A 12229-nucleotide genomic window follows, 5' to 3' on the forward strand; every position below is an offset into this window, starting at 1 on the left:
GAAATGTGAGGTACACTACGATATACGTAGTTTGCCTGTAGTGTCCTCTACTCAAAGTTCCCATCACGTTCGATGCGAGTGTTTTATATCCAGAACTCCAAAAAAGTATGGAAAAATTCCACAGAACACTCCCTGCCCCACCGTTCAGAGCTGTTTTCACCTCCTGTAGGTCTTCGAATCTCATGCCACGAAGCACAGACTTCAGTAGTTAAGTTCAAAGTGGGAGAAACCAAAAGTGCAGACAAGTGAAGGACTGGCAGGCCATCAAAGTCTATGGCCAACGACAACCGCAACAGGGCTGATGAGCTCATTCGAGCGGATAGATGCATCACCATCCAGGACATTTCTGATATAGTGCACATGTCCTATGGGTCAGCACAGGCGATAATTGAGAGTTTGGGATACCATAAAGTCTGTTCTAAGTCTGTGCTTCGTGGCATGAGATTCGAAGACCTACAGGAGGTGAAAACAGCTCTGAACAGTGGGGCAGGGAGTGTTCTGTGGACTTTTTCCAAACTTTTTTTGAGGCCTGAATAAAACGCTCACTCAAATGCATTGAATGTGATGGGAGGACACGACAGGCAAACTATATGTAATATAATGTTCATTGTTTCAATATTTCCATTATTAAACAAATTATACCTCAACAGGCAAAACTTTTTGATGCCCCAGGCATTTTCTCTCTGTCTTAAATAATTTATTTTTCATCATTTGACAATCACATAAATTAAAATAAATGTCTTATTAAGTGAAGAGGCAGTGTTTTGTCAGTCCCACCCGAGAGACAAAATTGTTCACTTATATGTACAAATCTGGGAAAGTATTTTAAGGGTAGTTATGTTTAATCAACAGTGTTTAGTTTCATATTTCATTGCACAGAAACTGCAAGAAAATTGTTGAGTAACTTTAGTTCACATGACCCACCTGAACTCATTATGAATGTACGAATTACTCACAATAGCAATATAACGTGTATTTTAAAAATATTTAAAAATATTCAAAGAACACGAAAAATGGTACTTACGTTTTATGAGTATGTTGTGTATATACGTGTTTTAGATGGAAAGGATCTTTTAACTGCAGGGACTGTTTATTTGTAATGGAATATGGACGCTACAATAGTTTTAGGCATAGTTTTTGAATTCCTGTCTAACCCATATCAAATCCACACCCTCATTCCTAGTTTTTAAAATATCTTGACGTGGCTATGAAAAGTTTTTCGTATTCGAAGTTTTGGACCTGAAGAAGAGAACAATAGATTCTTGAAACGTCATTTTGTAAATAACATACTCATAAAACGTAAGTACAATTTTTCGTGTTTTTTGAATATTTTAAAATATGTTTTAAAAGACCCACCCATGACAGTGGAATAAGTATTTTTCAACTGAAAATAATATGTCTAACAAAATTATTGTATTATATGTGTTGGGAGAGGGAGAAAGTTTGAATACCTCTGTTCTATGAATCAACTTTAAGATTACAGTAGTTTCTATTTGACACCACATAATACTTATTTCTTTCAGAGGGCGTTAGCGGCAGAGAGACGATTTCTATCTCAAGTTCAAAGCAAAGGAAATAATCCCACTGTCCTGTCACGCTGCTTTCTCTGTGGCATTGATATTACAGGAAAAGTTCCCTTTGAATATAATTACTTCAGATTTTGTACGACGGCATGCTTGAAAACTCACAGAATTCAAAATAAGCCAAGCTGATACAGAAGACATAGCGCATAAATTGTGTATATTGTGGGCATCCTTAGTGAATGTGTAAAAATTGTGAATACAGCTTCAAGAATATGAATTAGTCTTTTCAGCTTTTTGCTCTTAAAAATATGTAATAACAGAATTATGATCTTATTTTTGTTGAGGATGTCATTTGGGGTACTGTTCCCCTTTCTGTGATGATATGATTCAGCTTAATGATCTTTCCATGTGTGACTGAATGTCAGGTAAGGTATATTATGTAGTCATCAATGACATTCCTGGTGATAATGTATCTACACATGTAATTAGTAGTGTAGTGAGTTACAGTGTGTCTGTGATACATGTAATGTCACAGAGTATCCAAGAAGTGTTTCCAGAGCTCTCTATAAGCATTAAAACAGGTGACTGATATTGGCTTCATCTACCCTCAGGTAACAACTTGAATACATTGTGTACGAGAAATTTCGTGTTTCCACATTTCTAATTCGATAGTTTTTCCAATTAATTTTTAATTAATTAAACAAAACTATCAAATTAACAACGTGGAAACATGAAATTTGTCATAATATTACGAGGGTCGTTCAAGGAAAAAGTTTCCCTATGTTGCAAAAAAATTATTTCTTAAGTTACAGACAAAAATCAAGTTGCACCAAGTAGCATGGTCCTTTCTCACTTTTCAACATAATTTCCAAGGCGGCACAATCATTTGTCCCTTCGTTGCACAAGTTTTTGAAAGCCATCTGCAAAATATTCGGGGCCCAGGGAACGAAGAACACTTTTCACAGATGTTTCCATTCCATCGACGTCCGTTTGAATTCTGGAGTGTAGTGATGAACGAAGCTCTCATCCCGAGTTACAATACGGCAGAGAAAGTTGTTCCCTTCATCGTGGTACCGGGTCAGAGAATCCAGGCAACATGTCATATGCATTGTGCGATGTTCTGCAGAGAGTTGTCGTGAGACCCAACGTGATGAAACCTTCACGTATCCCAATTACAGAGTCTCCATAAACAACAACCAGCTTCCTGTGGATGTCGATAGGAGCAAGACCATTTGCCCACTCATACCAGATCACGGAACGAATTTCTTGTTTACTCCACACCGCCAAAACACGTTGCTCCGCCATGACTCGCTACTCCTTATGGCCAGGGCACGTTTCTCACTGCATGACTCACGCTAATCACGTGCCGCTCACGCACGGTAGCCCCCACGAACATTGCATTGTGTGTAAATGTAGAGGAAAGACGAAAGAACACATTACTAGTTCCATTTCATTTATCAGGCTCGTACTTTCTCAAAAAAAAAAGAAAATGGGGGGGGGACTTTTTCCTTGAACGACCCTCGTAAAGCCATGTTTACCGCATCCATCATGAACTTGAATATAATTTTACCGTTCAATTTGTATTTGTAATTTTCCTTTACCTAGAATTAGAAACTTCATGATCGTTTTCTTTGATGTAATTTTTAGTACAGGGTGGCTTCTCCTGCACTTAAATAAAATTTCAGGTTTTCCAGGCTATTAATAAAAATAATAATAAACTAATATTACTGAGACTGAAAAATATTGCCTAGTAGGTAAGGACATACAAAAATACACTTTTACAATTATTTTATGTTGCCAGTATTTACACATGTATCTCTCTGAACAAATTACTTATACCACAAAAGTATAGATGTGCAAGCCATGTTTATTACTTATTATGCTGTGCAGAACAGCGTCTGCTCTTTTACAGTACTCATCCCAGATGCACTAAAGCACAATCACACATTCATTGTCAGTGTAGTGTGTTCAAAAGAATGGATGTTATTTGTATGCATTTTATAGCCCCACCTGAATAAAAAGCCTTTGCATATGAGATTTTATGAATATATGGTATACGTGTATGTTGAGAATCGATTATGATTTTATACGAGTTCATTTACAATACACATCATCTTGCAATGATGTCTACATTTGTTATATTTTCTGGGATTAAAAATAAGAGCCTGATGTGGGTTTCTAACATTCCCTGCCACTTGTTTGGTACAGGAGTGGAGATGGAGAATACTCTGGCAAGAGCTTGAGAAAAGGCTGCTACGGATGTCAAAAGCTTCATTGTATGCAGATCTTTGTCTTTCTAAAGCAATTTACTTGTGTATGCCCCAATAGAAGTTCAATGAAGGATGTTAGGTGTCATCATAAGATCCACAGTTTACTCTTAACTTTGGATGAACTCTAGGTGACAGTATATACACACAATACACAGAAGAGTAGGTGTAAGATGACACATACCTTGCTGTGATAGGCAAGTTGATGTATTGCACGTCATGTGTGACAAATGTAAGAATGCATTAAATGCAGATAGAAGGAGGGGCCTCCCCCATGGCGCAGTGGTAGCATCACTGCCTTGTACTCAAGGGGTCCCGGGTTCGATACCCAGTGGAGGCACAAGTGGTTCGGATCCCACTTTAAGCTGTAGGTCCAGTCCCGATTAGCCTTACTGTGCATAAAGTGGACTTAAAACACCAACTCAAAAAGCAGATAGAAGGTTAGAGGGCCACAGATGCTTTCTTCCAGTTCTTTGTTTCTTTTCTTCTAACATCCTCCTCACCTTGCAGTCACTGTTAACCTACTGGTACAAATAAGTGACATGAAGTAAGTCAGCCAACCAAAATGTTCATTCCAGAAATACCTGGATGTTAGGTTCATACTTTTCCTGTGTTATGTATTGTAAATGTTACTTCCATTCTCTTTCAATGTTGTCACTAGTTTTTTTCATTTAACTCTTGATATTGTCAGCATTGATAGAAATCTTACTATTGCAGTAAGGTATGAGCGATTTTATATCTAACGTATTTACTGTAGTAGAATGTACATTCTGATATAAATCCTGGCAATGCTTCTGAACATCTTCTGTCATGCTACTCTTTTAGAAACCGTATCTTCAATGTCAATGTAAACCAATTTTTGTAAGTACTGTTTTGTGATGATTTTGGTAAGCAATGTACAAATGTTCTGTGTAAACTAATTTTTGGTTAGATTTATCCAGATTGTTTTATTTATTTGTAACTACAGTGCCCTATATTTCTATAAAATGCCATGGACAGTTCGTGCATCAAACTAGTTGACAATCAATCTCCAAAACTGCCAAATGATTCCCTCCAACATTATAAATAGATTCATCCCATACCATAGCCATGCAATCTAAGGTGCATGCCTTGGACTCCAGCTATGGGACATGTGTAGGTTAGAGTCTTCTAGGGAGAGTGTAGCAACTTTTTTCCTGAGATTTCGGTCTGTGTATGGGATCGGTGGCCACTCACCATCGCGAGGAAATTGGGGAGCTATGAATGAGTAGTGCAACCAGGAAATCGACAGAGTTCGGCATACTGACCGAACTTCCCCCATAACTGGGTGGATGAACATTGGGAGTGAGGCTACATGTCTGTAAGTAGGCACTGGCCCTCATGGACTGTTACACTGCAGGTTATTATATTAAATAAGATACTTTCCAGTTCGAAGTATACGTGGAATCAAATTCAATTCATGTAAAAGATATGTAAACAAAAACACACAAGGAGGAAAGATAAATACTTGCTTCAATCCATATCCATACAGATGCAATGTTCACTGTACTAGACAGATCTAGTCGAGTGCTGACAACCAGTGATGACTTTTACTGATTTCCACAGTTGCGCATGTACGCCAAAATAATTCTTAAAGGCACTTGACTTTTACTCTTCTTCAAAACATTAAATGTTCCGATGCCCTATTCACCTGCGGTTTCCTTCCACGCTTCACCAGCATTTCTGCCTGTAGTTGATCTCTCATGTACTTTTTGAGGTGAGCTACCTCTTGTGCTGTTTTTTTGGAAGTAGAGGAAGCAGATTGGCTCTTCTGGCTTGGATCAGTGAGCTTTCCAAGAGCTCGCTTTGCACATAAAAATTATGAGTGATGACCATCAAGTATGCACTAGTTTCTCTCTTTTGTCACGTAGTGTTGCAACCCCATTCCATTCAAGTCCATGTGATGAGTCAAGAGCAACTCATTTCAAATTGAGGGAGCTTTCTCATGGAAAAGTTAAATTTCTTGAATGGGCAAGGAAGAAGAGGGGAAAACAACAGACTGAAACCTTTGTTGTAAAGAATGTCTTGCATTGTATAAATTAGCTTCCTTAGCTTAACATAAAGACTAACTAACTAACTCTCTAGCCTTCTTAAACCCGAAGGTTCATGGCTGCAACAACACAGGCCTTCCATCTGTCCCTATCTTGAGCAAGATCTATATACTCTTCTCCATCCCTACCGATTTACTTTAGGTCCATCTCAACGTTGTCCCTCCATCTTCGTCTTGGCCTTCCTACAGGTCTCCCACCATCAGGCTTCCCAACAAGAATCCTATAAACTCCTCTTTCCTCTCCCATTCGTGCCACATGGCCTGCCCACCTAAGTCTTCTTGATTTAATTATTCTAATAATATCTGGAGATGAATACAAATTATGTAGTTCTAAATTATGTAACCTTCTCCATTCACCTGTCTCCTCATCCCTTTTAGCTCCAAATATTTTCCTAAGGATCTTATTTTCAAATACTCTCAATTTTTGTTCCTCTTTCAATGTAAGGGACCAAGTTTCACACCCATATAATACTACAGGCAGAATTACTGTTTTGTATATTTTAACTTTTAGTTTCTTAGATATTAAACGAGAAGACAAAAGTTTATTAAGAGAGAAGTAACATGCATTTCCTGAATTGAGCCTACTTTTTATTTCCTCTCTAATATAATTTTCACTTGTTAATATTACTCCTAAGTATTTGAATTTGGAAACTGGTTCGAACGAGTTGTTATCAATAATTAGATTTTGATTATTACCTAACACTTGGTTTCGACCTGTAAGCATATATTTAGTTTTCTCTTTGTTAACTTCCAAACCTATCTCTTTAGCAGTTTTGAAAAATATTTTAGCATTATTCTTAATTGTATATATAGCATCCCCTAATAAGTCTACATTAACATAAAGAATGAATGAATTTATTTTGCTAATCACTTCTGGATGAACATGTTTTCCGCCTGTGAGAAAAAAACAATTGTTGCTCAAAAAAACAGAAGTTTGATGTTTTTTCAGCGAATGGTGGAAAAAGAACAAAGAGAAATTATAAATTAAGCCAAGACTCAATGCCAGACAGCAGCCTTTTATGAATGGTGTAGAGCCACTGAAATTGATAGTCAACAAAGGTTACTTCTTTTTTTTCCAAGAGAGAGAGAGAAAATAATAATAAAAAATATCCCTAGAGGAGGCACATCGCACAGTGGTTCAGATTCCACTTTAAACTGTAGATCCAGTCTTGATTAGCCTATCTGTGCATCAAGAGAACTTTGAAGCCGAAAAAAAGGCAATTTTTTTTGTTCTACGACAGTCACTATTTATATTTTGAGCCTTGGCAACACTGATTGAAATTAGGTGCAATTTGACGTTTGCACGGAATCGTCTGGCATTATTGACCATAACGTACTTCAAATGTTTTGTCAATAGCTTCATTTGTGTTGTTTATGTTGCCTTGGAGATTGCGCGACAACAATAAAATGGAATTAACTCGTGAACATTTTCGTGCGATGATTTTATACGATTTTCGACGTGGATTATCAAGACAAGAGTGCATCGATCAACTTACTTCCACATTTGGCGATGAAGCCCCATCTTTTGCCACTGTGAAACGCTGGTATAACGAATTTAATCGTGGCCGCCATTTGCTCACCGACGCGATTCGCGAAGGTCGTCCAAAATCAGTTGTTGTTCAAGAAAACATTGATGCTGTGCAAAACCTAATACTGCAAGATCGTCATGTGACATACTGTGAGATTGAGGCAACCATAGGCATTAGTTCCACCAGCATATATAAAATATTACATGATCATTTAGCTGTGAGAAAGGTATGTTCTCGTTGGATCCCACACAATTTGACAAAAACTCAAAAGACGTATATAAGATTGTATCAGGTGACGAATCATGGATATATGCATATGAGCCGGAACGTAAACAGCAGTTGACTGTATGGGTGTTTCAAGATGAACCCAATCCAACAAAAGTTGTTCGCGCTCGAAGCACATCGAAACAAATGGTTGCCTGTTTTTTCGGGAAAACTGGTCATGTGGCAACTGTGCCTTTAGAGGAACGTAGAACGGTCAACTCTGAATGGTACACAACAATTTGTTTGCCAGAGGTCTTCGGTCAAATACGGAAAACAAACAAACGCCGTCGGATCATTCTTCATATAGACAATGCCAGCTGTCACACATCTCGTCTAACAACCGACTTTATGAACAGTCAAAAAATCGAATTGATGGGTCATCTGACGTACAGTCCTGATTTGGCACCCAATGACTTCTTGTTCCCGAATGTCAAGAATAAATTGCGTGGACAACGATTTTCGTCGGCGGAAGATGCCGTTGATGCATTCAAAAACCATGTTATGGAGGTGTCTCAAGAAGATTGGAAAAACTGCTTTGACAAATGGTTCGAACGAATGCAAAAGTGTATTGACCATAAAGGAGAATACTTCGAAAAACAATAAAGCAGTTTTCAATGCCAAATTCCTGTTTTTTCATTGTTAGGCTCAAAATATAAATAGTGACCCTCGTATTGCCTGGTAAATCATCATTCATCCTCACTTCACGATGAATACAGAGGAATATGGGAGTGATCAAATAGTGAAAACACAAAGTACATGTAATGCTCAAAAGAATATTTCTGATCCTAAAAAAAAGGAAACAATGAAAGTAAAATTACTCCCAAATTTATCTCGGTGCAAACCTTTCTCAATTGTCTTTATTTTTAGATAACTCCAACTAAAGAAAATTTGTAATGGGTGAAAACATTGCATACTGGAAAATATAAAACTAGGGTTTCACTGTATTTCTTAAAGATCACATTGAGTTTTATTGATTGTGCACATTTCAATCATTTCGAAACCACCACAGTTCATTTGGGCTGTCCTTTTGTTCTGAAGAACTCTGTTGAAAATATCCTGAAACCACCATGTAAAATATCCATATTACAGTTTCAGTTTTTAGTTATAAATGGAATATTTACATGACATAAGAAAAATAATGCTCAGTTTTACTAATTTGTTAACCTTGTATTGACAACTGGAGAATGATTGACTTGTCCTTTTCTATATGCTCAGATGTTGAGAAATTAGGAAAACAATGCAAGCTTTTTTCTTTCATTAGTTTATTTGTATTTTAGTTTACCATATAAAAATTCATTATTATGGTACACAAATAAGACTTAGATTCATATAAATCACTACAGAAAGTACTAAATTCATGATCACAGGTTTATTTTTTTTTTGGGCAATGTAACTGCCTGGTTGGCTGAGTCATGTTGAATGATCGACTTACCATCTCACCAACAAAGGTTCCGAGTTCAAGTCTTGGTCAAACTACTCGAAGCATCAGCTCTGCTGAGTGCTTTATTGATGGAAGTGAAGAGAGAGCCACGATTAACCCTAGCTTACCAGAGAAGGAGGGGCTGTTAGGCCCACAACTTTTTTTTCCCCAACTGTTAATATTTTTATAAAAAAATGAAAATATATTACATTGTTCCCTAGCGTGTTCCCAATATTTCTGTATTACTTTCTAAAACATATTGTAAATGTGATGTAAATAGGTGCAAAATTTGCGTGGTGGGCATATAAGCCCCCCCACAGAATGTGTGTTCTGACATGGCATTCATTTCTCAAATAATGTACAGTTGGTTGTTAATGATGGTAATTGTTGTAACTATTATAATTACTACTTAACTGCACAAACAAAAAAAAATTCATGCAACATTAATATTTTTCGAGGTTTAATGAATGATAAAATGTGTGTAACACACACTTGCAATAATTGGTTCTTATATATTAATGATGGTAATTTTTGTAACTATTATAATTAATGTATAATTACACCTATATAAACAACAAAGGAAGCAGTGATTCAGTAACATAATGGTTTCTTGAATCTTGGTGATAAAAAAAGTGTGGGCCTGTTAGCCCCTCCCCCAGGTAAACAAGTTTTCATAGTATGGGAATGAGAGACGCGGTAATAGATAAGCTAGGGTAAAATAAGGCCTTGTGCAGGTATCAAACTGTAATTTTGCCAGGACGTGGAGAATGTGACCTAATGCAAGAATAGGGAATGTCATTTTTTGTGTGGTAAGAGAGAGAAATGTGGTTGGCTGGTTCAATGCAGATGGGAGATTTTCAAGTGGTGGTCCTCCAGGTGGACATGCACAATCAGAAGCTGGTTCGGTTGGTTTTGATTTTGATTTGATTTAGTTTATTTTACTTCGCGTTTTGTGCCTCTTGGCTAATTTGCGAAGATGGGGATGAGTGATGAAATAGATGAATGGACATTAACAAACAACCAAGCCCGACCGGGATTCGAACCCGGGACCCTTGGCATCGCAGCACGATGTGCTAACCACTCGGCCACAGGGTCGGGCAGTTCGGTTGGTGAAGGGGTCCAAGTGAACTTGAAGGTGCTGAACTAGTTAATTCAGTTAGGATTGTGTCAAGGGCAAATATAATCAACGAACCAAACCCAAATTAGTGTAGTTCCTAATCATGTATTTTTAGGATAACTTGGTGATTTGTATAAAGCAAATTTTATTCAACTGACATGCTCATTACACATGGAAACATGAATGTTTTCATTTACTATATTTTGAATTACAAAAGCATAAAGTTCAAAATAGGTAAAGGCTACTAAATACACACACATGTCCAATACAATGTGGCATTAAAGAAAACGCCACTATATAGACACAAGTATCACTGCTTCATTATATATATTCCATGGATTTGTACTTCCACACCCAATTGCACTTGGTACACAAATATTTTGATTCTCACATACATATACAACTGTTCATTTCTTCCTTAACAGAACATTTTTTTAAAAAAACTTAATATGCGACCTAATAAGTTCATATCACTTTTTAACCTTTTTCTTGTAGAAGTTTCACAAGCCTTATGGAAGCATTTCACTTTTGACTAGATATACCATGTTAACTGCACTTCTAAAGTACAGAATCTTCAAATAAACCAGTCAAATTCTATGTCTATAATTTAGTATGATTGAAGATGATATTTTGTAAAAATATGGATGGAAGATATGTAGCAGTTCACTTGGTTGTGTTTGATCTGCTACTGACATCGGTCATTCTTGATTGCAGGACTCAAGTCGCTGAAATATGCATGTTGCATTGCATCTTCTGCTGGCATTCTTAGTGCAGGATTGCAAACAAGTAGCCTCTGTAACGAAAAAAAGAGCCAATGAACATTCTTGAGATTACATACTATCTATGTACTTTAAGATACTACTACATATGCACCAAAGTTTTCTGTATTGCAACGATCTGTTCTAAATCGTTATTGTAAATTCATGAAATCATGAGAAATAAGACAGTGAAGGCATCAGGAGGTGAAAGGGGTGCAAGCAAGTTTTACCTGCTTAATCCGTTCAGCCAATTCCCTGAAAGGAAAAAAAATGTTGATCATTAGGATGTTTATCTCGATCTTATGTTTACCGTAACTCTCGTTTCCCACTGTATACATTTTCCAAACCCTGCCGATGACAAAATTTGCCAGAAGCCTGTTCCGTATGCCAAGCGACCTTGAACTCCTGCCTTAGGATCGGGGGAACAAGCGCACTATTGCCAAAATGATAGTCACTAAATGCTGCTTTCACTAGGGTTTTTAACACATTCTAAGGGGGGAAAAAAATGTGAAAGTGGGATTGAAGTGTCTTTGTTCTCTTCCCTCCACAAAAACATATGTGGACAACTGAGAACATGGCGAAATCACTATTCACACTTCTTTACAGGTGCTTTTACATAATCCTTCCTAGTATATGGGAGAGGGAGGAGAAAACTTTACTTTGCTGGGAAAGACGTAAGAAGGCTTTGCCAACTCTAGTTATCCGATATTGGTTAAGAACGAGTGAAAAAGGTTGCTAATCTCCTCTCACAAGAGATAATCTGCAACTGCTGTGTAGGGTTTATGCAATAATTTCATGAAGCATTAAAGCAGCTATCTGCATAGGAAATATTGCTAGTTTTCCCCTTACAATACATTAATCCTTCCTTCTTTCTTTCTGCAATTTGGTTCGAGAATAAGCATGCTGCTGACTAAAAAAAAAAGAGCTGTAGTCCAGCTTTTCTTGTCCTCAACAAGTGCTTTATCTTTAAAACGTGCAGGACCTTCTATTCTGCCACCTGTGCATTGGCGCCAGTCTGTCTGGAAGGTATAACCGATGTACCAATTACCCGATGTACGAATTACCATTACCATCGGTCTTTCTACGCATTCCCCCCAAGATTTCATTTTTCTGCTCTCTGAGAAAAGACAGCTGCCTCAAGAAACCAGCATTCTTTCCCATGAAGCCCCGCATATATCACTGCCCCTACTTCGAGATAAAGGAGCCAATGTGTCCTGCAATAAACTCTCATATCCATCCCGTCCACATTCGGCTCACGTCAACATAAATTCAAGCTCAGCCTG

General features: G+C 37.4%; 2 protein-coding genes across 3 annotated transcripts in view; one reads left to right on the forward strand and one right to left on the reverse strand.

Annotated features, from left to right (window-relative positions):
- Positions 1-2723, forward strand: part of LOC145998721 (tRNA endonuclease ANKZF1-like) — a 75637-nt gene extending 72914 nt beyond the window's left edge. For both annotated transcript variants that reach the window (XM_083135232.1, XM_083135231.1), the window contains exon 12: positions 1524-2723. In XM_083135232.1, coding sequence (XP_082991358.1) covers positions 1524-1712 — 189 coding nt within the window. In that variant the 3' untranslated portion in view covers positions 1713-2723. The remainder of the gene's footprint in view (positions 1-1523) is intronic.
- A 6663-nt stretch (positions 2724-9386) lies between these two features.
- Cdk5 (Cyclin-dependent kinase 5) overlaps positions 9387-12229 on the reverse strand; it is a 33358-nt gene continuing 30515 nt past the window's right edge. Inside the window, exon 7 of the mRNA XM_083135233.1 lies at positions 9387-10981. Coding sequence (XP_082991359.1) covers positions 10874-10981 — 108 coding nt within the window. The 3' untranslated portion in view covers positions 9387-10873. The remainder of the gene's footprint in view (positions 10982-12229) is intronic.

This window comes from Lepisma saccharinum, chromosome 14 (genome assembly GCF_977018435.1).
Source record: "Lepisma saccharinum chromosome 14, izLepSacc3.1, whole genome shotgun sequence".
In the NCBI taxonomy this organism is placed as follows: Eukaryota; Metazoa; Arthropoda; class Insecta; order Zygentoma; family Lepismatidae; genus Lepisma; species Lepisma saccharinum.